The 25,786-nt window shown below is 58.7% G+C and overlaps 1 protein-coding gene and 1 long non-coding RNA gene across 9 annotated transcripts in view; one reads left to right on the plus strand and one right to left on the minus strand.

Moving 5' to 3' along the window:
- Window positions 1-4,514: 4,514 nt before the first annotated feature.
- On the minus strand, window positions 4,515-8,493 carry LOC142417064 (uncharacterized). Its single transcript, XR_012777874.1, has 3 exons — window positions 7,625-8,493; window positions 7,248-7,392; window positions 4,515-4,651 (listed from the first exon to the last, which is right to left on the minus strand). It is a non-coding gene; the product is annotated as an uncharacterized LOC142417064 (long non-coding RNA).
- An 833-nt stretch (window positions 8,494-9,326) lies between these two features.
- ZNF512B (zinc finger protein 512B) overlaps window positions 9,327-25,786 on the plus strand; it is a 36,468-nt gene continuing 20,008 nt past the window's right edge. For 3 of the 8 annotated variants that reach the window (XM_075517040.1, XM_075517034.1, XM_075517041.1), the window contains exons 1-8: window positions 14,140-14,262; window positions 18,167-18,246; window positions 19,040-19,168; window positions 19,511-19,683; window positions 19,848-20,101; window positions 20,882-20,953; window positions 23,194-23,328; window positions 24,715-24,839. In XM_075517040.1, coding sequence (XP_075373155.1) covers window positions 14,142-14,262; window positions 18,167-18,246; window positions 19,040-19,168; window positions 19,511-19,683; window positions 19,848-20,101; window positions 20,882-20,953; window positions 23,194-23,328; window positions 24,715-24,839 — 1,089 coding nt within the window. In that variant the 5' untranslated portion in view covers window positions 14,140-14,141. Of the gene's footprint in view, window positions 9,515-9,663; window positions 9,883-14,139; window positions 14,263-15,163; window positions 15,941-18,166; window positions 18,247-19,039; window positions 19,169-19,510; window positions 19,684-19,847; window positions 20,102-20,875; window positions 20,954-23,193; window positions 23,329-24,714; window positions 24,840-25,786 lie in introns of those variants that run through there. The other 5 variants (XM_075517033.1, XM_075517035.1, XM_075517036.1 and 2 more) reach the window with 4 other exon arrangements.

Genomic DNA, 25,786 nt, shown 5'->3' on the forward strand with positions numbered 1-25,786 from the left:
GGGGCAGGAGGAGATGCAAGACCCCCGGGATTTGCCTCCGGGATTTGGAGGGCAGGAACCCCCCAGGGCTCAGACCCTCGAGCACCGACGGAGGCTGGACGGGGGTTTCAAGCCAGCGCCTGGCTCAGGGTCGGGGACGGACGTGGCGGGGCCGGGGCGGGACGCAGGGGGCACGGAGCGTCCTCGGGCTGCAGCCGTGGTGGCCGCGCTGCTTCCCCGGGGCGGGGGGGGGGGGGGGTTTACAAGGCCCAGGTGTTGGAAAAGTCTCAGAAACAAAACCTAGTTCTCAAAGCGTTTTGGTTTGGATAATGGGTTCACCAAATGGTTCTCGGATCCAAGCAGGTGAATTCTTTCTCCTGCACCAGCGTGATTTGCACGACGCCGGCATTGCCAAAGGAGTTTATAACTCACATCTGTCACCCTCAGAGGAGGGGTCTGCTGCTGGGCTGAAGGCAAAGACTCCAAATTGCCCAAATCTAAATTTCCTCCAAATTTCCAAAATCCAAATATCCTCCAACTCAGAGAAGGGCATTGCCTGGGCTGTGCCTGCGACGGAGCGACGCAGACCGTGACGGCCGCTCTCTCCCCTCTCTGCGTGTCGGTCGGCTCAGCCGGAGCTCGCCAGCGGGTAATTCCCATTTGAGTTTTGCCGTGGCGGGGGCAGAGGGGGGACTGTGACCCCCGGGGTCTGTCCACAGGGAACCAGCTTCGGAGCTTCGCTGTGCGCAGCCCCCGGCCCTTCCAGCACACAGAAATCAGAAATTCCTCCTCTACCCATACTGACCTTTTCAAAAATGCAGCAAAATTGGCTCTTCTCACCTCACTAGAACCTCACGAGCAGCAAAGCTGGGAGAATTTATTGAATTTTAAGAAAAGGAACGAAAACAACCAGGGGAAAAAAAAAACCATCTCCGCAGCAGCAGCGGCACTCTCAGCCGTGGGCTCTGCACCGACGGCCGCGATGGAGCCGCACACCCGTTCCGGCCGGTGCAGGATCCACGTTTGCTCCTTGTTACCCCCTTACATGGAGAGCAGAGCCCCGTGCAGGATGCGACCCAGTCCCCTCCTGATGCAGCCACATAGGAAACTATTAAACTTCCCATCCTGGATGGATCAGAGCTAAATAAAACCCCGGCGAGACAACCCGTGGCCAAGAGCCGGGTCGATTCCCCCTCTCCGTGGGTTTAGTTTCTGCCGCAGCGGTGGGTGCCGGTGAAGGGCTGGTGGAGGGTGCTGGGGGACAGCAGGAGCAGTGGCGGGGGACATGGGGGGTGGCTGGGGTGCAGGCAGCATCCCCGAGAGCAGCCGGCGACTGCCGGGTGTCTGGCTGCGGGTGAGGCACATCGTTAGAGGGAGATGCTGAGCTTCTCTCCAGAGCTTCGGAGCTGTGCAGGGCAGAGATGGCTTCTCCGGGCTCCGGCTCCAGGCTGTGCTCACACGGCAAGTTGGTGGTGGGTTTGCTTCAAATGCAGCTGGGGTGCACGGAGCGGTGCTGGGGCTGCCCCTGACCCCCCTCTAAAGGCAGGGTGTCGTGTCCCCCCCCCCAGGTCTTGTCCCAAAGCCCAGCCGGCCCTTGCTGTGCTCCCGAGGGTGTGCGTGGCCGTGGGTCCCCCCACGGGTGCCGTGTCCACCCGCGCTGAGCTGCGCTCATCCGCGCAGAAGGAAGGAGGCACAGAAGAAAGCAGAAACCCCACCAGCACGCCCGGCCGGAGCCCGAAGCACGGCCCCGTTGGGGTGTCCCCCTGAGACCCACCTGGGCTTGCCGAGACCTGGCAGGGCAGGGCTGGAGGAGCCGGGTGAACCCACGTTCACGGGGCAGGCAGGAGGCTGCCGTCCTGCCCCCCAGCCCCCTGCCCTAGCGGGGCCTGTGCCGGCTGCGCCTTCATCCCGGCAAGGATGGCGATGGTGAGAACGGAGCATCCTTCCAGGCTGGCTCTGGACCAGCGTCTGGTGCCATCGTCCGAGAGGCATCCAGGGCCAGACTCTGCCCGGGGCAGCAGGGACGCACCCGGAGCAGCCCTGAGCATGGCTTTGCCTTCGGTGGCTCTGGGCACGGAGCAAAACCCCTCTGCACGGCGGCACCGAGGAAGCACCGTCCTCCCCACGGGCTCCTGAGCGAGCACCCGGGCCAGTGGGTGCTGCACCGGGACCCCGGGTGCTGGAGGGAGATGGGTGCTCGGGGTCCTTTCCGGATCGAGGGACAGCTCGGTCACTCCTCAGCTTTTGCCAAGCAAGAAAAATACCTTTTATTTGTCTAGCACTTATCTGCCGGTGGCATTTCAGGCATTGCCCTAAAACAAACAGCATCAGACAATGAAACGCAGATGAATCGGGTGCAGATTCATGCAATATGAAAACCAGGCAACAATTAAATAAACAGAAAACACCAGCGAGCACAAATCAATCCCATGCAGCAGGCAGGAGGACGCAGGCAGCGGCACCGGGACGAAGGGGCAGGCAATGGCAGCTATCGGCTGCCTCTGATTTTGCCGCCTCTGATTAACTTTTTCTGCTCGTGGTCATTTTTTGCAAGAAGCAGGACAATGCACTGCTGGCATCAGAAATAATGGCCAGCATCTTCTTGTCTTAGAAAGGAAAAATCCCAGTGGTAGAGGCAGTTTGCAGATTCTAGCAAGGTTTTTAAAGGAGGGGAAAAAAAAAAAAAGCTAACACAGTTGCACATAGAAAATGCATGCCTAATTTGTCCAAGTAATTACTGAGCTGGGCTTGATGATACAGATACCTCCAGCTCTGAAACGCTGCTGATTGCGTCTCTGATTCAGGAAATGATCCCCGTTCCCCCAGCGTTGAAATTCATGCTCGGCTCTGAACACAGCCTGTGATTTCCTTGGCTGCATGGGGTTCGAGGACACAATTTGCTGAGCAGAGAGGGATGGCAGCGCCTGCCACGGGCTCTGCTGAACCCAGGCCAGTTTGAATCTGAACACCAGTCCCCGGCAGATTCCACGCTTGATCTCATGAGGAGTCTGTCCTCCCACCGGCTGTCCAGGGGGGATTGCAAACCACCTCCAATCATGGACTTTTTGGTGCTCTCAGGCAGCTCCTTAGGAAGTTCCTCGCACTGGAGACCTGCGGGCACCTGAATGCATCGCAGCAGGATGGCAGGCAAGAAAAAAGGAGGACTCCCAGTCGCTGGTGGCACATGCCACGTGTCGGGGCCGCACAAGCCCCGGGGAAGGACAGCAGGATGGGGGGGGGGGGGCACAGCAGCCTGGTAGGTCTGCACGGGTGCTGGTCTAAGTCAGAGCCTCTCGGGGCGGCGTGAGCCGGGGGAGATGCTGGCGCGTGGCGGGGGCACAGCGAAACGGCTGCGCCCGGGATGCTCCGGCAGCCGCGTCCTGGCGCTGGCAAACCGCCGGCTGCCTTATCCCAGAGCCCTGGTCCCCATCCCGGCTGCCTGGTGCCGGAGGACGAGACAGGGCTTGGGGACAGGCAGGGTCTGGCGGCGATCTCGGCAGAAGCCTTCTGCCCCGGCATGTCCTCGCCGCACATCCAGGACTAATCAATCTTGATTCATTGCTAATGAACTTGAGAACAGTGTTGGGATGGATCAGGTGCCACTCGGGGTGAGATGGATAATATAATTAAGATTTCCTCAAAGGTCCCGTCTTTCTTACCTTGTTAATTAAGCTGATGCGGGGCCCTCCATGCAGAATGCATAATGAGAGGCTGCCGGAGACGGAGCTGGCTATTAGCGGGAGGTGATGCTGGGGGAAACGCCGGCCTTAACCACAGGGCTGGGGATATTTTGGCAACTCTTTGGGGGTTAGGTCCCCCCAGAGTGGCCGAGAGCTGCTCTCTGCTGAGAAATCACCGCCTCCTTTGCACCACAAAAGCATTTGGACCGCACAGGGCAGAGCGTGCAGGCCCAGGGATGCAGGTGGAGATGCATGGGCTCATCCCTGCCCGGGACAGGCTGAGCAGCGCGGCAGAGCTTACGGCTTCCTAAAGCACCGGCTGTGGCGTGGGGAGCAGGGCATCGCTTGCCGAAAGCTGTGAGCAGCCCCGTGGCCTCGAGGAGCAGCGCGGGATGCTGCTCCGCTGCCGATGGCCCGGCACATTTTTGGTACTTGCACTCTGGTGGTGACTTATGACAATTAATTAATGGCCTCTTAATAAGGGTGACAGTTCCCTTAATTAGAAAGTATCGGAGCAGGGATAATTGCTTCATTTCATTTTTTTTCCCCTATATTATTTCCTTCATTTTCGGGTACTCATTCTCAGCTCCTGGATCCCTGCCTCCCCACAGCCAAAAATGCTCCCAGGTCCAGCAGGCACCATGCGGAGCCGGGAAGGATGGAGAGGGGTGGGAGCAGGTATGGCTGCAGAGCTGCCGCTTTCACCGGCGCGGTGCCACACTTGCAGCAACGCCAGGAGCCGGCAGCACCCAGGCAGGGTTGGAGCAGGTCCCCGGCCGTTCACGCCGGGCTCAGCGGCACACGAGACGGGCCGGTGCAGGGCCAGGGGTCTGGCAGGGCTGGAGGAAGGGGGAGATGGCTTTTGCAGGCGGAGAACTCCCAAGCGGTGACCCAGTGGAGGGCAGGCAGCACGGGCAGCGAGCGGCAGCAGCAGGGCAGCCCTGCGGGGCAGCAGCGGCAGCTTGAAGTTCAGCCCAGGGCAGGCAGTGGGGCTGAGATAAAGAATTTGTCCTGAAATTAATATCATTTGGGTCGACCAGCACTCTTCCCCAGCCCGGCTGCACGCGTAGCTTTGCTGTGAAAACGAGCCCTGCAGAAACATGTTGAAATACTCGCAGCATTTCATTTGGGCCTTTTTTGGAAGGGAAAGTTTCAGGCTTGGTTTTGACGCAACGTCTCCAGGCTGCGTGTTTGCACGGGCCGTTAGCAGGGGGCTCCAGTAAAAACCGTCAGACCCCAAACCGAAATGAGCCACTTCGCTTCTCATCAGAGGATGCGTTTCTTTAAAACCAGGGGGATTTGAGGGTTTTGCAGCCATGCGGCTTCGTCACCAAGCCCGCAGTCCCCAAGTCCTGTCCCACGCCCCTGCACCTCCCCGCTGCCCTCCGTGGGGCTGCGGGTGCCCCAGGGACCTGACCCCCCCGGCTCGGGGCTGGCTCCCTGCGGGAGATGCCCCCCACGCCGATACGACTCTGTAAATAATAAATAGCAGCCTCGGGGCTGCTGGGAGCTTCGTTTCTCTCTGCCGGCAGGAGCGTTTCCTCCGTTAACCTTCCCTCTTTGCGCTGCAGCCATTTTGCTTTCTCGCCATATCTAAAATTAAATCTGTTAGGATTTTCTCTCGCTCTTTTTTTCCCTTTTTTTTTTTTTTTTTCCCCTTTTGCTTATATTTGCTGAGTGCATTCAAGCACAGGGAGGGGAAAAAAAAAATAATAAAAAAAGCCATCAGCATAATTCATGGCTCGCACAGTCATCGCGGGCTCCGGTTTCCAATCAGAGGCCTGGGCTGCGGAGCCAGCGTGCCGGGGAGGAGGGCTGGGGCTGGCCTGGATGCTGCTTCACAAACCAGCAGCGATTCTCTCTTTGTTCTGGGATCGCTCTGCTTCAGCCAAAACAGCCACCGCACAGCCCGTCCTGCGGACGCGGGAGCGCAGAGCCGCTCCGAGGGGCTTTGTGCCTTCCTCTCCAAGGATAATAGGGGATGGAGTAGCCGCTGCGTGGGTTTGCAGGCTCCGGAGCCAGCCGCCATCCCAGGATAAAGCCCTGGGAGTGGTAGAAGTGCCGGGTCCCCCACCCTGGATCTGGGCATCGCAGCCGTGCCCTTTCCCTCGCCTGTCTCTGCGCCCGGTGCATGAGGCTCAGCAGACATGGGCTGAAATCTGGGCTCCCAGTCCCTCCCAGTCCCTCCCAGTCCCCACGCACTGAGCATCCCGCCACCCCCGCCTCCCCGGCGGAGATGCTGGTGCTGGCCCCGCACAGCCCCATGGGCACAGCGGTTAGCAGGAGGTTTTGAGATGTCTCCAGAGCCAGCGGTGTGTGGAGGAGGCTCTGCAAACCCAGCATCCATTTTATTCTAATAAAAAGTGTTAACGGGTTGAAAGGCACCGCTGCAGCCGGTTGGGCTAATATATGTTTTAAAGTTACTCGCCGTGTAAGTGCCCGATCAGGCAGCCCCCATTGGGGCGAGGGGCACGGTCCTGGCTTCAGGTCCCAACACTCCCAGGAGGATCCGCAGCCAGAAAATCAGATTATTTCCTGCCTTTCCTATAAGAGGTGGTTTTTTTCCTCATTTCTGGTGGTTTTAACTCTTGCCCAGGTGTCTTTACAAGCCAGAATTGACCCTTGCCGGGGGTACCCGAGATCGATGCTGGGTCACGGGTGGGGGTCACGGCGCTGGCTGCATCCCGGCATCTCCGGGGAGACCCAGGGCAGCTCCTGGGGAGACCTTCTGCTCGGCACCAGCACGAGAGGCCAGAGAAGCGATGTCGGGAGCGCACGTAGGATGGCAGCACCTCGCTGCACACGCAGCCCGGCCGGGGACCGCTCTGATGGCAGCAGCGGATGCTTCAAGAGGGCCGGGGTCCCCGGGGAGGGGGGGGGATGCGGAGCCCAGTCTGTGCATCCCTGGGGGCAGAGGAGCCGCAGGGATCTGGCCCCTCGGCGACCCTCGGCTGTCCTCGCTGAGCGAGAGGAGGGAAGGTGCATGTGTGCTTGTCCCGGGTGACACCCCGCTGGGTCACCCCGTTTCACCCCTGCCCATCGCAGGGGGGTGAAGCCGGGGCTGTCAGCCCTGGCAAAGGCTGCCTTGACTACACCTGAATTTCCCCTGCCCTCTCGAGAAGGCAGAGCCTCCCGCCCTGCCTGCACCGCTGCCTGCAGCCCCTGCCCTCTGCTCAGCCCGATGCGGGAACAGGGCAGAGCCGATGCGAAGGAGCAGCCGCACAAAATGTAAAATCCTCCGTGGGAAGCCCAGTAAGCTGGTCTCCACACCAAGATTTATCTGATCCTGGCTATATAATTGCTTCCCCCCCCCCCCCCCCCCTTCCTGGAGCCAGTATCCATTTAATTTACATGCTCGACGGCTTGCACTGCTTCATCCCCCGCTGCCAAGCACCTTCTCAGGTGTTTATGGCCACAGCGTGTGCCGGGCTGCCTCTCCTCTGCCTCCTCTTGCCTTGCGCGGTGGGAACGGTGCGAACGCTGACCCAGGGGCCAGAGCAACAGGGAATCGCCGCTCGGCACACGCGGTCCCGTCCCCGCCGCGGCGTCGTGCCGGTCTGCGAGGACGAGCTCTCGTCCACGACCCACCTCTGCGACGAAGCCACGATGCAAGAGGAGGCGTGATGGTTTCCTGCGAGCACGTGCAGGCAGCACCGCTGCCCCTGCCGCTATTCTTCCTCCTCCTCTTCTTCCTCCTGCCTTCCCAGCAAGGTTCTTCCACACCGGTACAACTCTGCGCATGAAACAAAGCGCTCCTCAGCATCTGCTCTACATTTGCTGTTCTTTTCAAGTCCGCTCCTTGGCCCCCTCCCCTCCGCTCAGCGGGGCCTGAAAATAGCAGCTGTGGCTGCCTTTATATTGCATTATTTCAGAGTTTCTGTACCTCAACCAGCCCGCGGCCAGCAGCTCTCCAAGCCTCTGTACAAGACCCCAGGTGGCTGGGCTCCCCGACATCTCCCTCTCACCTTCACTCCGTTCCTCGAGATGAAAAATTGCGCTTTGCAGATGCAGAAAATGAACGCGGTGGCACCTCTGCACACACGCGTGTGCATACACGTGCGTGTTCCCCACCGGCACACGTGCCCGGGGTGGCCATCAGGATGCCGCAGGGATGAGGAAAGGCGACTGGACACCGTTTGCGGCTTTATAGCGAGGAGAAGACTTTGGAGATGCTGCCTGGTCCCAGCGGGCACGTGAAGCTGCCTGACAGCCCTAACAGGCAGCTGCTTTCCTGCCTGCTGCAGGTTAACAGCTCTCCTGGCAGGCAGCTCGTTGGCTGGGAAGCAAAGCTGCCTCGGATATGCCTCATTTTATACAAAGAAGGTGGGCTGTGCCTGTCCCTCCCACCCCGCTGATCACCCTCCGCTCCGCCGATAATAATACCTAGCAATTACACAAAGCTTTCCCTGCTCTCCGCAGACATTAATTAAGCTCTTTCCCCGCAACGGAGACAAAGAGGGGAACCGCGGGGAAACTCCCAACTTGGGTTGGGTTTTTTTTTTTGGCTTCGATTTTGCACGGCTGCACCACGAGGCCTCCCGATTCCCGGTGGCACCGCGTGAGCCACGTGGCAGCGACGGTGCTGCAGGGCAGCCCCGATAGCGATGATCACTCTGGGTTTTGCTCTCACGTAGCAAAATTTGGTTTCTTCCCCAATTTCTAGGCAGCTGTGGCCACTCAGACGGTGGTGCTGGATCCCGGCGTTCCCGGTGCTGGTAACCGAGGCTGGGTCTGCCCTGCAGCACCTTCCTAGGTGCCACTGGCTCTGGGGGGGGGACACCCCGAGCCTGGGAGCTGGGAAAACGGGACCATCCTGCAGGCACCGTGCCGGCTTCACACCAGCCTCGGCCCCGGGAGCCGGGGTGGCTTCACAAGGGGACCCGGAGCCTCCTTCCAGCTGCCTGCACCCGGGGTTAGAGGGGGATGGATGGGCAGGGCACCCTGCCTGCACCCTGGAGGGCAGGATAACGGGCAGGGCACCCTGTGGGAGAGGATGACAGGCAGGACACCCTGCCTGCACCCTGGAGGGCAGGACAAGGGGCAGGGCACCCTGGAGGGGAGGGTGACAGGCAGGACACCCTGCCTGCACCCTGGAAGGCAGGATGATGGGCAGGGCAACCCGGAGGGCAGGACAACAGGCAGGACACCCTGTGGGAGAGGATGACAGGCAGGGCGCCCTGCCCACACCCTGGAGGGCAGGATAATGGGCAGGGCACCCTGGAGGGGAGGGGGACAGGCAGGACACCCCGTGGGAGGGGATGACAGGCAAAGCAGCCCTGCCTGCCTCCCGGAGGGGTGGGGGGGAGCAGCCGGGAGCGCTGCCCGGCCCCGGGTGCGGGCAGGGCAGGGCAGGGCAGCGCAGGCAGGGCAGGGCAGGGCACGGCAGAGTAGGGCACGGCAGGGCAGGGCAGGGCAGAAAGGGCAGGGCAGGGCAGCCCTGCCCGCACCTGCCCGCACCGGGCCAAGCGGGGCCGCGCCGGGGGGCGCTGCTCGGTCCCGCTCTCCCGGGGCGGCGGCCCCGCCCGACCCCGACCCCGACCCCGACCCCGGCCCCGGCCCCGGCGGCGGAGCCACGCGAGATCCGCGCGGCGCGGGGCCGGCGCGGGCCGGCGGCGGTGGCGGGGCGCGGGGCGGGCCGGGCCGGGCGGGGCGGGCCGGGGAGCGCGCATGAGCCGCGGCGGCGGCGGCGACGGGCGGGCGGGAGCGCGGCAGCGGAGCGCGGCGCCGCCGCGGGTGTGGGCGCGCCGGGGAGCCCCGCACCGCGGCCCGCAGCCGGGGGCGGCGGGCGGCACCGCCTCGCCGGCCGGGGGGCGCCCGGCCCTGCGCGCCCCGCACCGCGGCCCGCCGCCGCCGAGGTAAGCACCGAGCTGCGGCCCGGCCCGGCCCGGCCCCGCCGCCGGTACCCCCGGCCCAGCCGCGGCGGCCCCCCCCCCCCCCGCCCCGGGCCCCCCCCCTGCGCCCCGCTCCGCTCCGCCGCCGCGTCGCCATTTTGCCGCTCGCTCTTCCCCTCCCGGCGGCGCGGCCGGGCCGGGCCCTCCCCGCCGGCCCTCGCTGGGCCCCGGCCCGCGGGGGCGAGTCCCGGCCGTTTCCCGGGGATGGGGCGGCCGGGCCCGGGGAGGCGACAGGCCGCGGGGCGGCCCGGCCGGCTGACAGACGGCGAGGCGGCCCCCGCTGAGGCCCGGGGAGGTGCAGGCCCGGGGCGGCCCTGCCAGCACGGAGACGGGTGGGAGCAGGGGTGACAGCGAGGTGGGGCAGATGAGGGGACAGGGGCCAGCCAGGGGACGAGGGAGGTGGGGGCACAGCCAGGCCCGGGGAGGTGACAGCGGGACCAGGCAGGGCGACGGTCCCCGTCTCTGCCGGCCCCGGGGATGCCCGGGGCGGGGGGGACACCCCGGTCCCCACCTCGCACGGCGAGGTCTCATTGTCTGCCGGGCGGTTTCCGTCTGCTTTTCCCCTTTGCTTTTGTGCCTGGGGACGGGCGAGGGGGGAGGGACTCGCTAACGTGCTTCAAACAGAAACTTTACACCATCTAAAAGCCTCGCCCGTGCCCGGAGAGAGCCGTTCGGCGGGAGCACGGTGGCCTCGCACCGTGGGGTGAGTTGTTCCCTCCAGGAGAGCCTCGCCGGGGCCAGCCACCCGCCGCCGGGCTTCGCTCGGCACGGGCGATGGCGAGGGGCCGCACCGCAGGCCTCCTGAGCCGCCTGGTCACTGGCCGTGCCCGGCGAGGCAGGGGCTTGCAGGGCTTCGCCCGCCACGTGGTTCCCTCTCGGGAAACCTCCGGCGAGGGCAATTCCGCTCCCTCCTGAGGAAGCGTCTCCCGCCGCTTCCTCATCTATTCCCGGGAAGTTTCTCCCAGCACGTGGCCGCAGCTGCGGTTCGGCCTCGAGCACGGCTCCTCCGGCAGCGATGGAGACGGCAGCGCCCTTTGGCGTCCATCATCCTCGTTGGCCTCATCGCATCTCTGCCTGCATCCCGCCTGGCACGCCACGTGTGCCAGGGCACCGCGGGCAGGGGCGGGCGCCTCGCTTGCCTTTTTGGCATTGCCTACATCTGGAGCCGTTGGTAAATTATTAATGATAAGTGGAGCGGATCGACAGGTGACCGGGCCGGTTGGCGCGCGGCACGGTGCATCCGTAGCAATGGGACCGGGGCAGGAGTCCCGGCAGGAGAATTTGTGGCCAGGACCCACGGTGACTTTCCCCCTTGTAGCCGTAAGGATTTCTGGGCTCCAGGAGGGTCGCAGCCATCCTTGGCTGTGCGCGTGCTCCTGCGGACCCGATCCAAAGTCACGAATGGTCGCGTGTACTTGGAATTATTTCCCCTTTTCCAGTTTGTGCCCAGTTTCAGGGCTGTGCCCGGCCTGCAGAGCCTGACAGTTCTGCAGGAGGGGTCCGTCACGGAGGGTAAGAGCCTGTCGGGATGGCAAGTGGCTAGGATGTTGCCATCCCTTGTCAAACCCGGAGGAGGAGCGCGTGGCCGTGCCGGCTGGGCAGGGTTGCCGGTGGCTCGGGAGCATGTGATGGGTTCCCAGGCTTCGCTCTTCCTTTCCCGCAGCCACAGGCTGGCTCCTCGCCCCCGCTCCCGGCACTGCCGGCTCAGCTTCTGCTCATCCCGTGCTGGCTCCTGTGTTGACGCGGGCTTTTTTTTTTCCAGAGCTGGAGTGGGATGCTTCAGAAATGCTGCCACAAACTCTAAAAAGTTACCTAAAAAGAGCTGGAGGCTTCGTCGGCAAAGATGCTGCCAGCCCTGACCTTCCCATGCCGCATCCTAGCCCCGCTCGCAGGCAGGACCTGCCGATACCTTCTCCTCCTGTTGCCAGTTGCAAAAGGGTTTTCACCAAAAACATAACGAAAGCGTGGAAGGGCGCGGGCTGTTGCCCAGTTTCAGCATGTGTTACTCAAAAACGAGTGAGAAGTTTGGACATTACAAAAAAAACACAATGGGCTGATTTCTGCTCTCTGGCTCCGGGGCAATTCCTCTGGGATCCCTGGGGTTGTATCGGTGGCCAGGGAGTGGAGTTCGGCTCTCGCTAAGTGTTTTATGGGATTTTTATTTTTCATTTAGCCAAAAAATAAGAAAGAGAAAAAATTCAAAGAAGTATTTGGTGTGGAAAAACAAAAGACTTTCAAAACCTCCTAAGCTGGCCAGAAAGGATCCCTTTGAGGGGACAGATGTGTTAAGGGGAACAAGAAGCATCCAGCTGCGGGAGCAGGGCTGAGCCAGGCACCTCGAACGCGGCGGCGGTTTCGGGAAGGGAGCATTGGGCAGCGATGCTCAGCACCGCCCGGGCTCCGGTGGTTTGGTGTGCGCTGCCGCGGGGTGCGCAGGGCGCGGGAGGTGGGCACCTTGGCCGTCGACGGGGTCTGCCCTGCGTGTCACCCTTTGCGAGTCGTCCTCGAGCTGCCCAGCGAGGAGAACACGGAGGTTTTGTGGTCTGTTGCCCATGCGATGGCAGCCCTGCCTGCCTGCGCTGGGGTGTCTCGCCGCTCGGGGTGCGAGCGTGCTGGTGGCCGCCGTTCGGCATGGGGGGTCCTTCTCCGCCTTCGCCCCGGCGCTGGCCCTCCCTCCCCTCTCCCGCTGGGATGTTTTCCCGGCCCAAGGGGCGAAGCCACGGCACGGTTGCATTTCGACGCTAGCCCAGGTTGGATAAACATGTCAGCCATGTGGGTTTCCCCTTAGTTTTCACCCCGTTGTAAAGCACGGAGATCTTGTCTTCACCTTTCAGTTCGCTGGTCTTTCGTGAGTCTTTTTTTTTTTTCTTTTTTCTTCGAACAACTTGGCTGAGGATCGCTCAGAGGAGGAGAGGTGCCGGGAGGCAGCACAGGAAGGAAGGGGACTGGCATGTTTGTCCCCAGAGGATCAGGGACGGTAGCAGTGCCCACGCGGGTGAGAGTGGAGCCGTGATTTGGGAACCACTCTCTACGCCTGCTCCGGAGACCAGCTGTCCCCGGGAAGGAGCCACCGACAGTCAGGCTGCGGCTCCTACCCAGGTCTCCCACCGAAAGAGCCCAAATTAGCTGAATAAATGATCCCCGTGTTCAGCACCAAATGCCAGAGAACCTGTTGCCAAGGCTGGAATTTCTCACTTGATCCGATTAACCTTTGTGTCCATGCAAACAACCACATACGTGTCACCAGCCGAACACGTGCCAGAAGCTTTTTCCAGGTCTTCTCGGAGCATCTGGGCTGCACACGATGCGCAGTGCCCGTTCCCATGCGGAAAGTCCCCGGGGGCACCTTGGAAAGGACTGTTGGACCCTCACGTCCCACGTGTTGATGGCGTGGCCGGCGATCCAGGCACATGGGAGATGCTCCCCCGGCCTCCGCCGTCCCTCTAGGCATGAGGAGAGGCGGGATGAGTCTGGATGCTCCAGGGCATCAACTCCATTGAATTAAATGATGCAAACATGATCTCGTGGGAGGAACTGGGGGTGACGAGTCAAATCTGTGTTTTAAAAAAACCTATGTGTGTGGGAGAGAAGCGTTGAAGGTGAAGAAGGCACCAGTTGGCACTTCCCTTAGGCACGTTGTCGGTGCCTGGCTGAGCATCAGCATCGCGTCCTGACCAAGGTCTCAAGGCTGTGATGGCCCAGGGAATCGCCAACCAAGGGCTCAGGGCCGTGATGGCCCGGGGAATCGCCAACCAAGGGCTCAGGGCTGTGATGGCCCGCGGAATCACCAACCAAGGGCTCAGGGCTGTGATGGCCCGGGGAATCACCAACCAAGGGCTTGATGCTCTTGTTTTGGAGACTTGGAGGACTTCTTTCCCCTGGGGCCATATGCAGCATCTCCCAGCGCAGCCCCTGTCCTCAGACGTGTCTTTGCTTGTGCTGTTGGGAGGGGAGGAAGGTACTTGAAACCAAGCGGGGGGGGAGAGCCAGCCGTGCCATGGGCTTTGTTCTGGCACCGCTGAAGTGGAGGGGTGTCCTGCTGCCCGCTTCCGTTGGGAGCGAGATTGGGCCTTTTGCGATAATTCCTGATGTTCATTATTTATAGAGAAGCCAAATTGAATTATTAATATGGAAAATTCAGATAACATTAACAATTCTCAATTTATAACAGTTTCCCATTAATAAGGAAAATTGGAAATTTATCACTACATCTGTTCGTTAAAGCTCACTATTTTTTTTTTTTCTTTTGGTGTCTTAAATGAAAGCAGAGAAATAAACGAAGAGGAAAAGCCATTTATTCGCTACTTCTCTGGGCAAAGTCAGCCCATAATTTTTAATAAAGTCTTTGCCATTATATGTGGAGAGGAAGGCAGCCTGTAATGAAAACAGCTTTTCAGCCATGTCTATGGTGTTGCTCGACCGTAGAACAAATACTCGGAAACACGTCCTGTTTCTTCTCTTTGTGGGAACCTTTAAGCTGCATGATAGTTTTTTAATTTCCCTCCCTCCCCAGCAGCTCTCCTTGCTTTCAGCATGTGTTGTTCCCAGCTCCGAGGAGTGAATTTTAACACCTCCCCTGCTTCTTTCAGAGATGGCGGATTCCTATACCTGTAAAGGTGGAAGGAAAACTGCAGGCTCTAACAAACCCGCTGCCAGCAAAGAAAGCAGGACAGAGACGAGGATAAACCCGCCGGCGGAGCTGCCCAAGCTCGGTAAGGAACTGGGTTTTTCTTTCCGTGGAGGTGGATGGGGCGGAGGGGACAAGCCCAGGGGTTGGGGGGCGGCTGCCAAAACGAGGGGGCGCGAGTGGATCGGGTCTCGGCGTGCCTCGGCTCCTCGCTTCGACCCACCAGCGAGGGCTGTGCTGGGTCAAAAAAGCCCCAAACCCTCGGAGCTACAGAGAGCCGGTCCCTGGGAGCAGGAGCGAAGGGATGGAGACGGCCTCTCCCTTTCGAGGGGCGTGCGTCTGGCTTAACGAGATGGGTGTCTCGCCGCCTATTTATTGTGTTGGTCGCTAAGTGTTACATCAAAGGATGGAAAGGCTTAAATGAGTTCAGACCATCTGCTGTCTCCCGTGTCGCTGCCCCGGGGATGCAGGCTTACGAGCGTACGAGCCCCAGGGGACCCGCTTGCTAAGGGCTGTCGCTCTGATGGATAGTTGATTCCTCTATCCAGGAATCTCCAGGCCCAAGGAGATTTTTCTCCTGTCTGCTTATGCTGGGCAGATCCCCTCTGCGGGTGCGGAGAGCCTCTCGCTGCCCTTACCTGGCTAACGGCAGCCCTGGATGCCGTGGGGTGCCTGCACCCAGGGTGAGGGCCGGACCCCAGAGATGGACCTCAGACCAGGCACCCAAAACCAGCAGCCTCGCGGGGAAATATGCGTGCCCTAAATGTTTCCCAAATGCCGCTCTTCCCTTCAGGCGGTTGAAGCCGTAATTGCTAACAGAGGGGTGTGAGTTACTGCTAAGGGGAATGAACTCCAGCTGTCCGCTGTATGAACATACCTGTGTTCAGGAGAGCGTTTTTCCCTGTGCCACATCTTATCAGCACCTTTAAAAGTAGAAAAGCCCTTTTTTTTCAGCCCTTCCTTCTGGTTTAGGTGGACCGAAGCGATGAAGCGGAGTGAAGGACACTCCGTGATGAAGATATTTTGTTGCTCTCCCTGGGAAAGTGCTGGAGGTGGAAACGTCTGCCAAGGTTCACTTTGTTGGGGTGAATTAGGCTTGGTGCGGACTGGGGAGACAGGGGCCTCTCCTGCAGGCGCTTTGCTGGTCCCCCTCGGATGCAGCAGCCTGGTTGATGCGGGGAGCATCCTTTCCAAGCCAGGTCTTGGTCCAGAGAAGCCTCAAGTCCGTCGGCAAGCCATCCCTGTTTCTAAAGAACATGCTGCTTCCACCCGCCTGACTCGGCACACGACTGCGGTAACCTGCCGCAAGGGCACGCAGCCACGGTGCCAGCCGTAACACCGAGCACCGTGGGGTTCGTGTCTCCTGCGAGCACCTATAAAGTCCAGGGTTTAGCAGAGCCTGTGAGCGGTGGCCGGGAGTGGGATGTTGGAAGAGGAGACGTGTTTTCTGCTCCTCCCATCCCTGTCATCGCTGTCCCCAGCCGGCAGCTGGTCAACAAGGGCATTGAGGGGCGACTGGACTGGGTGCTCTTGTGCACTTCTTTGTCATGAAACGTCCCCAAAAGTTTTGAAACTTGTGCAAATTGTGGAAAGGAGAGGAGAGCTGTCACTGAGCATCTGTGCGAGCTGCAGCCCCGCATGTGCCGGGCTCCTGGGGAGAGCTGCCTGGAGGGACAGGGACGTGCTGCTGTGGGATGTTTCAAATTTAGAAAATTTTGAAGAGTTTATGAGCGAAAACAGAAAACAGGGAGAGTGATAAGCAGGTAACAGCAATGTTGTGAGCTTTTGCTGCAAATCCTCTATAATTTGGTGGTTTTTCATAAACTCCCAGCTCATGGACTCCCGTGATGTGCAAGAAACGTAGCTCCACTTCACGTGCAGGTTGAGGCCCTCGCTTACACGAGCGTGGAGGCAAAGCCTGAGCGTGTGGTCTAAGAGCAGTGGAGAAAATACAAAATGCAGAGGGCAGCAGTGATGCACAAATGTCCTTCATGGGCACTACGAGAGTTTTGAACGAACCCTGCACAGTTGCTCCAGAACTAGCACGGTTTGGGCCAAGCTTGCAAAACCCTCCCCTCTCCTTCGAGCCACGAGCCGTTTTGGGGCAGGAGCCAGGCAGGTAGGAGTCCAAACTGAACGGGGTGTTTTCGGGACAGCTTAGAGGCTGCTTTGCAGGGGGGGCAGGTAAGCGGCTTTTTAGGGACTTTTTCTTATAGTCCATAAGGGTCACCACCTCCTGCAGACGAGGCCTTTTGGGCTAGAGGGATTCCCAAAGGATGCTGCATCACCAAGGGATGTTTTATGGGTATCAAGTGGAGCAAACCAGCTGGCGTGACTTCAGGGGGCTGGAAATAAATGAGCCAAGTGTCTTGTTTGCTATTTTACCCCTGGCTGCTGGGGCAGAAGGCATGAAAAGGGAGAGAGTGTGTGGTTTTGGCAGTGCCTGTGTAGGTAAGTGGTTGGCTTTCTGTTTGATCTCTCTCCCTTGTTCCAAAAAAATCCTGGATTGGCTTCTGAGTACAGCCAGTGCCAGGCTTGGAGCTGAGCTCCGGTTTCTCAGGAGCTGGAGGGATTGCCGGCTTGGCTTCCAGTCTCTTCTTCTTACCTGATTTTCACCAGAGAAGGGTGTTTTACAGGTTGAGTTACTTTTTTTAATCTCAGTTATCCTCTCCTAGCTGTTCCGGGGTTTCCTTCCCAGGGATGCTTTTTGGCTTGTTTCTGTTCTTGTAGCAAATGGCTTTTATTCCCAGTCCCGTTCATTAAGCCCTCCCAGATCTCAGTCTCAGTTTTCTCTACACGGCGTTTCCCGTTGGCTGCTGACATCTGTCCAGTTCGTCTTTGGGTTACACTGACTCCCAGCATCACTTAAAATTACAGGTTAGCCCTCAAAATGCAGCTTAAGGCCTGCCAGGAGCGCACAGAGCCGTGGGGGGACGGCGCTGGGTGAAGGGAGCGGGGTCTTGCCGAGGCTCCCCAGACCCACGGGGTGACCGGGGTGCTCTGTTCCTGCTTGGAGTGACGGGAGGTTGGATGTGAACGTGGATTGATTTGGTGAACTGCCCTCAACCCCTGCATACAAACCCCGGTGAAAGTTGTCGTGGTGTTTGTCCCTCTTTGCTCAATCTATTTTGGGTGTGAAGTAGGTGAAATCGGGGAGTTTGCTGCCGTTGTGAGCCGAAGTGTCTGGTCTGGAGCTTGGCAGTTTAACGTGCTTGTATTTGGTGTGCCCCATCACGCGACATCAGAGACTTCGTAGTCTCCCCTGGTTGCAGCGTTTGGTTGAACTGGGCACATTTCTGCCCCGCTGGCATTCACTTCACGCTCAGGATGCTGCAGGAGCCTGCTCTGAGCACACACAGAGCCGTGACCCCTCGCAAAGGTGTCCCCATGGCTTCTCCTCCCCACCCGAGTCCCCCAAGCCCTGCCTCGCCCTGTCCTTGCTCCCGCAGCCATCGCCATCCCTGCCGCTCCCCGTGTGCTTGTCACATCCCCGGGGCCAGTGTCCTCCTGCAGCCCCGGGGCTGCCCAGCCGCACCGGCCATGCAAAGGGGACGGGGCATTTCTGTCCTCGACAGCCTGCCCGGGGCCCAGCGTGCTGACCTAGACGCAGATTTCTTTCGCTAAGTAGCGTAGTTGTTGAAGGATTTCTTCCAACCCAAGCGGAAGAACGGTTTTCCAAAGCAAGCCCCAGCTGTGCTGAAACTTCCCTGTGTAAATGAAAGGAGAGGGGTCGGCAGACACCAGGAGAAGCAGCCGTCTCCCGTGCAGGTATCTACAGGTGTGAATTGCGGGGAGCTGGCATTGCTTTCCAAAGGGGGATCTCTGTCCTTGCCAGGGCAGGGACACAGCAGCCCAGAGCTGAGGCAGACCCCGTGCAGAGTGAAGGAGCCGGCCGGGAGGCTGGGGCCGGGCAGCAGGATTGCCAGGACGGTGGCTCCTCTGGCATGGCTGGCTGGACGGCGGGTGACATGTTCTGCGTCTGTTCGCAGGAAAAACAACCAGTGACAAAACCGAAGGCCGGAAGAAAGGACGACCCAAGGCTGAGAACCAGGCACTGAAAGACATCCCCGTAAGACCCCACGCTCTCTGATCCCCGATGCCCTCCCTGCCTCGCTCCCTCTGACTTGCCCTGTGTCTTGCTGCACCGCGCGCTCCAGCCAGCCCCTCTCCGGGGTTAAACCTGCCTTCCCAGTGGTTTGATCTTCAGAGCAGCCTTGTCTTGGACTCGGCAAGATCTTGACCCCTGAATCCCCTCCATGCCAGCACCCAGCATCCTCCAAAACCCTGGTGGGGAACAGTATCTCCCCTCCAGCCTCCCCTTTCTGGGGCTATTCCCAGATGAGGTGGATTCTCTCACAGCCGCATCGGATTTGGCTAATGATCCGGCAGTGCCGGCAAAGGGCTGATTTATTCCCCTCAGAGTTGTGCAGTTTAATTCCAGCACGGTAGCGTGGACAACACACAGAGCAGTTTGTCATGAGAGCGTGGGCATGGGGTGATTTACTGACTAGATGAAATGTGGGGTGGTTAAATCACCCGGGTGACTTCTGGCCTGATTTATTCCCCAGCCTGGCCGGGAGCGTGCGTGCGCTCTGGGAGGCACGGCAAGGTAAATTCTCGGGAGGAATCATTAGCCTGTAGAGCCTGCAGTGTGCAGCTCCATCCCAGCACCTCTCGCAGGAGGGAGCACCGCTGAGCTGAAACACAGCCCTGGGGTCCGTTCTGCAGCTGCGCGGTGGGAAGGGGTGGACAGGAACGATCGGAGGTCCCGTGTGCCCCCCCCAGCCCCGCGGGGATGCACCCCACACCCGGGCACACAGTGATCTTCACTCAGCTATGTCTCTTGTCTCTCCTGTTCCCAGCTCCCCCTGATGAACCAGTGGAAAGACGAATTCAAAGCCCACTCCAGGGTGAAATGTCCCAATTCAGGCTGCTGGCTGGAGTTCCCCAGTATTTATGGCTTGAAGTACCACTATCAACGATGCCAAGGGGTAAGGAGACCAGAGGGCTGTGTGTCCTTTCCAGTGGCCAGTTCTTACACTACCATCTACAGGTTAAAGCCTTTCTCAGGTCTTAAACCCCAGGAAAAACATGAGATTAAAAGGGGGAGGGCAGAGATGGGCCAGGGGCAGTTTGTGAGGTGTGTACGAGGGGGACTGGGGTCCCTCCAGCTCAGCGTGAGGTCTGGCCTGGGGGGATCATGGACCATTGGTAACCAGTTGGAGGGGCAGAAGGGTATTACACACGATTTGTGTTTGTGCCTGTGCCAGCAAAAGCCTGTCCCTTTTGTGGTCTAACATCTGTGCCCATCTGTCTCTCCCTGCTCCGCACAGGGTGCGATCTCAGAGAAGCTGACCTATTCGTGCTCGTACTGCGAAGCTGCCTTCACCTCCAAAACCCAGCTAGAAAAGCATCGGCTCTGGAATCACTTGGACCGGCCAGTGCCAACCAGCAAAGCAGAAAACAAAGTGCCCAAGGCCATTGGGAAGAGCAGTGGCAAGAAAAGGTACCAGGCTGTGGCTGGGCTGTGTGGTGGTGGCGTAGGGACGGCTGGGAGAAGGGGAACGTGCCCGCCTCCATTCCCGTGATCTGGGCTGGCGAGGGGGGAGAGGTGTCAGGACGTTTGTCTAACAACCCCTCTTTAAACAAGCCCTCTGTGCTTTGCCCTAGAGCTGCTGAGAGTTCAGCTTGCCCCACCATCCATCCCAAACAGGCAAAGACGGAAAAAGCCGTGGCCCAGGACCACGCCGAGAATGGCGAGTGCCTGGCAGAGAGCCGGGAGAGCAAGGAGTTTCAGATCGCAGCAGCTGAGGCAATGGCAGCCGCCACCCCCACCGCGAAGTCCTCGAGCGGCAAGGATGCCGTGCAGCAGGGGGGCAGCCAGGCCTCGCTGCAGGAGGAAGACCCCGAGAGGATGAAGCACAGTAAGATTAGAGCCCGGGGCTACGCTGGTTCAGGAGCCCAGAGAGGGGTGTCCCACGGGAAGGGACGGGGCTCTGTTCCAGCCGACGCTGCTGCGAGTGTCTCTCTGAATGTACCCAAGCCTTTTTTCCGTATCCAAGCCTCCTGATAATTTGCGCCCCCCCCCCCCCCCAGTGAGTTCCATTGAGAGTTAAAACCGGGTTGCAGCTGTGGTAGAGGTATTTCTATAGGACCTATAGGTTTGGAAATGGATTTAATTCCCTGCAGCATAGCAAGCTGCCATATCAGCCCATCTGTCCTCACTGAATGTGCCAGGGTGGATCTGGCAGATGTGTTTTCCTTAAGTATTGGGACAGGGTAAGGAAGGCTCACTCTGTCCGTTAGCAGTTCGGGGCTGGCAGGCAGGGTCATGGTTGTCCCCATCGTGGCATGGGTGCTTGCAGCACCGAAGTGCACCACCACCAGCCACCTTAGCTGCTGGGGCTGTGGAAACCACGCGGCTTTTGGCACTAGATAGAGCCACCACTTCCACTCGTTGAATTAGCCCTGGATGCCATTATTTCTCCTGGGTTTGTGGAGCGGGAAGCAGCATCCTGTTACTGTTTGGTGGGTGGGTGCTTCATTCGACAGCCCCTGTCTTTCACAGTGGTAAAGGCCTCCTCAAGGTGATCCACTCCTGACATGGAGCGTGTGCCCACCCCATGCCCTGGGACTGCTGAAGACCCCCTGGCAGTACAGTTATTTGACCAAATCTCTCTCTCTGTTTCTCTCTTTTGAGTCAGGAAGGAAACAGAAAACTCCTAAGAAATTTACGGGGGAGCAGCCATCCATCTCGGGGACATTCGGACTGAAAGGTAATAGAGGGACGACTCTGGTCAGCTGTAGGGTTGTAGCTTCCCCCTGGGGCATTGTGGGGAAGCCCCTTCCCCAAGAGCGAGCCCTCTCTGTGGTGGAGATACGTGACAGCCCCCTGGAGCCTGGGGACATCACACTGGAGGAGCTGGTGCCTTGGACCAGAAGAGTGTTGGAACGGGAATGAAAGGCAGCAGCAGAGCTGGCACTGATAACAACCCTGCCTGCTCTGCTCGGGAGCCTGTCGCTGGGAAATGGGGGAAGAGGAGGAAGAATCCGGGTATGTCCAGCCGTAACACAAGAGTAACGAGCTGCTGACACAAGTGAGACATGAGAAACATCATCTCATCATCATCCCACCATCCTGGGATGTCACAGTATTTCCAATAGCGTCGAAAGGATTTCTGCTGCGCAGAAAGGCCGGGTGACGCATCCGTCCCTCAGACATTGTCTCCAATGCTGGTCGCCCACATTCAAGAAAATTAATTCAAGGGGAAAGAGACATTTTAACGGGATGTTTTCTGAGAGGAGGCTCAGGAGTTGGCTGCTTCAGCCTGACAAAGCAAGAGTGAGCAGGACTGTGGTCATGCTCCATAAATATACCTAACTCGGCTGGAAAGGAGGGAGGAAACCTGGAGCATCCCTGGCACGAGAGCAACTGGGTTTGGACTGGCTATGAAATACGTTCAGTCAGGGAAATAAAAAGCAGATTTCCAGGCACTGCAGGAGGCAGCACCTGCCAGGACGAGAGGCACTCGGGGGAGAGGCACTAATGGCTTTGAAGGAATTAAACACTTACCGAAGAGCAGGCTGGATGTGGTCTCTGCCATTTCCTTTCCCCTGGCTCCTGGGAAGTCTGGGGTTGTTTCCCTTAACTCCCTTACAGAGGCACTGCCATAGACTGAAACGTCTGCTGTGGGTTCCTCGAGAATGAGCTGGTCCCGCTGCCTCAAATGGAGAGTGGAGATCGGGCGGGCGTTTGCCTGCATCCCCCAGGTTCAACGTGGCAGTTTGTTCCCCAAAAACAAGGGTGCCACCAGCCTGTCGTGGGCTGCTGTCTCCATTCAGACCCTGGGTTTGCAGGAGTCACAGCTCACAAGGTCGGGGGACGTGGACCCTCGTGGGCAGGTGTGGATCTGATCCTGGCACTCACCGAGTTGCCTCCAGCACCTTCTGTGGAAGCGCAGGCGCAGGGCTGAACTGCACGTGGATTTGAGGGGGGTGGACCCAGGGGAGAGACCCCCTCCCTTCGCCAGCCTTTCTAAAGCGTGGTTTACAAGTCACGTTTTCCATTTCTTGCGTCAGCCCAGGAACTGCCGAGGGATTCTGCACGACAGAGGGGGATCGGGCAGCGCTGCTGGCGTGCTCTCGGCATGTGCTGACCCTGCTTTCTTTGCCCTGCTGGGTGCAGGGAGGATGCTTCGGTGGTTGGCAGTGATGCTTTTAGCGGGCTGAACGGGAAGCGCACGCTTTGCCCGTGCAGTTGTGCGGGGATGAGGCACAGACAAGGTGGGAGGGTGGATGCGTTTGGGAGAAGCTGGCTGAGAGCCTGGCGCTCTGCCTGCACGGAGAGCCCTGCCTTCAGGTTCCTCTCCGCTTTGCAGGCAGGCTTGGTGACAGTCGCCAACTGCACCAGGTTTCCTCTTCCCCATGGCCCGGTTGCCTGCTCACCCCTCCTCTCCTTTTGTTCCTTCCTGGCCCTTCGAGCACCCGGCAGGACCAGGAGAGACCTGTGTTCATCGTGACACCTGCATACAGATCCAGGGACAAAAGGTCCAGTGGGATCTGGTGTCTGGGATCCCAAAGTTTGCCCAGTTTTCTAAGAGGGACCCCAGTTCCTTGGCGTAAGCAGTTAGACAGCCTTTCCAGTGCAGGAGCATCAGCAGGAACATCACTTTTATATCCTGAATTTGATGTTCCAATTCCCCCTTTCAGTTTCTTGCAAGATGCCCTTTTGTCTCCTCCCCAGCCTGTCTTCCCCACACTTTGCCTTGCTAGAAGCATCCTACCCCGCTTTGCCGTGGTGTTTCCATAGTTCATAAACTATCCGTTTATAAAATACCACAAGCTGTTATGATATTGCTTGACGTAATTATGGACCTGATCCTACACGTACAGCCTTGGCAGACCTACAGCCAGCTCAGTGTCCCTGGGTTAGAGGTAGAGATTTTCTACCTGCTAAATGTGAGTTGGTCTGAGGGTATTAAAGCAAGTACTGAATAAAGGTCCTCTCTCTCTACAGGTCTCGTCAAAGCAGAGGACAAGGCGAAAGCCCATCGAGCCAAGAAGTTGGAGGGGAGCACCAACACGGAGGAGCTGAAAAAGAAACCTCCGGGAGCTGGTGTGAAGAAGGAAACGGCTGTGCATCTACCAGCAGGTGAGGCTGGTGGAGGCAAAGCACAGGCAGCAGCAGCTCTGTGTGCAGCTTAGCTGCTTATCCTGTGCTCTGCTCCAAGCCTGCACGGTCCCCACCTTCACCCGCAGGTAGTGGTCCCTACACCCCTCCTTGCCCAGCGTGTTGTTTGCTGGGTGAGTTTTCTAGCAGGTTTGCGAGCAGAAACAGCAGCACAAAAATCAGAAGGAGGAGCATGCGGCTCCTGCCCTTTTGAGGCGTAGCACAGATGTGGGGACAGCCACTGCTCCTAAAATATTGGTGCAGCCACGACTGACATCCCGAAAGGGTTACTCTACCTTCGCTTCACCGCCAGGACAGACCGCTGTAAGTGTTGGGAGATGACAGCCAAATCTTGGTTCCACCTGGCTTCGCTGTGACAGTTTGGGTCAGCGTCTGGGATGATGGCATTTTTCTAACATCATCTCCAGGAGTGACGCCAGTGCATAACTCTGGGCATAATTACATCTTCTCCGAGGTGCAGCCTGCACCCTAGCACAGGTTGTTGACTTTCCCTGGGATCTCTGACAGCAGGAGGAACGCAGGATGTGCAAGATAAACACAGCTGCAATGCCTTACACTGCTTTCAAATTCAAATAAACGACTCTCTGATCTCACAGCCGTGCAAAAGCATCCAAATAAACACGCTTGACGGATTTTATTCAGACTGGGCTTCCCTTGCTGGAAGCCCAGTGTTGTTCTGCTGAGAATGCGGCGTGAACTCTGGACCTGGGAGTGGGTTTTGGCCCCATGTATCTCTTATTTCAGGTGTTTTTTAAGCTGGTCACAGCTATTCAAATAAACACATGCCTGGAAGCTAGCACTCCCCTAGCTGCCTGCGTGTCTGCCGGGAAGAGGATTGCCAGGGAAGCTTTCCAGGCACACGTCTGGATGGAGCTGAGACGCTCACCTTTGTTTCACTCCCACTAATTGCTTCGTTTGGCAGGAGGGAGTTATTCCACGCGGGGCAGGCTGAGGTGGCCGGGGGTATCATCGTGTTTGAACTCCCGGTGTGCAGGATACCAGCGGGGTTGGAAAGGTGAACCTCCTTTTCCCCGTGAAATGCTGGCAGGTCAGGTAACTCCGCGTAAAGTGGCCCAGTGACCCAGCTTACTCAGGCAGTTGCAGGAGGTGTGGGGCAGGCAGAGCTGCAAGTGCCTGCGTGGTTTGTGCCTGGCTTGGCCCGTGCCTGGAAGAGTATTTCTCTTTTTTTAACCCAATTTTTAACCCAATTTAACCCACTTTTCCCAATTCAGTGCTTTTCAACGTAGCACAGCAAGGCTTACGACAGCGCTGTCCTCTGCCGAGCAGCCCGGGCAGCTTGTGGTCTCTGCGGCTGGGTGTAACACCTCTCTCCTCTCCCTCCACCAGCAAACCCCGAGGACCAGTGGCAGCGGGAGATCAGCGAGAAGGGAGAAGTCGCCTGTCCAACCTGCAGCGTTATAACCAGGAAAACTATTGTGGGGCTCAAAAAGCACATGGACGTCTGCCAGAAAGTAAGGACTTGCTTTATTCAATCACGCACATACGGATTTTGAAGGGGAATGGACGTGTGCCACTCATAAATGCATATTGGTGCTCCTAAAACCAGTTCTGGGCTGTGTTTGATAGAGCACTTGCTAGTCATCTTCAGAGAGCTGGCTGCCTCTCATTGATTCAGAGGGATTTGGACACCGAATTCTCAGCGATTCTGAATCCCTCTGTGGTCTGGGCCCCTTGCCCCGTTGTCTCCAGCAGAGTCGGGTATTTCTAGTAGCTAAAGGAATGGTTTTAAGCCTGGAGAGATTGTTGGGGTTGTCTCTAATCTGGCCTCCTCCGGAGTCCTGGCTGTGGGATTGCACTGTGTGCCATGCCTTGCATCAGGCCAGATAAATTGTGGTTGAATGAGAGCACGTCTCGGGGAGACACCGAGCTTGGATGTGCTCAGGCAGGCTGTCAAGACGCAGGAGTTCAGTAATGGTGCGGTGAAAAATTGTCTCTCTGCCGCACCGCCATCCATCAGAGCACAGGATTACGTCTTCATCTGTCACCTGGCGCGGTGCAGAGCCATCGCCACAGAAAGCCAACGTGGGATTGATGCCTCCCGCTTTGAAAATATGTGGCTCGGCTTTGATTCCACATTCGTTTTCTGTAAATGCCTCCTCAGCCTTTGCCTCGCTATTTATACAGCAGTGGGAGGCTACTCTCCCTTTCAAACCCCATACTACATCGATGCCAGGCAGAATCCTGCCTCTTCTGATGTCCTCCTGGCTTCAGTGGAGTGGGGATCTTGGCCACCACTGCTCATATCTCCTGCGCTTTGGAGCATCTCCCAAGCCAGGCAGGCTCCACGCGGGCTGCACGGCCAGCCGGCCTGCTGAGCGTGACTCTGCCGGAGCAGTCAGGCCTGTCTTCCCCACTATAAATAAGCCAGCGGGTGTTCAGCCGAGGAATCGGGACTCCA

This window comes from Mycteria americana, chromosome 14 (genome assembly GCF_035582795.1).
Source record: "Mycteria americana isolate JAX WOST 10 ecotype Jacksonville Zoo and Gardens chromosome 14, USCA_MyAme_1.0, whole genome shotgun sequence".
Classification (NCBI taxonomy): Eukaryota; Metazoa; Chordata; class Aves; order Ciconiiformes; family Ciconiidae; genus Mycteria; species Mycteria americana.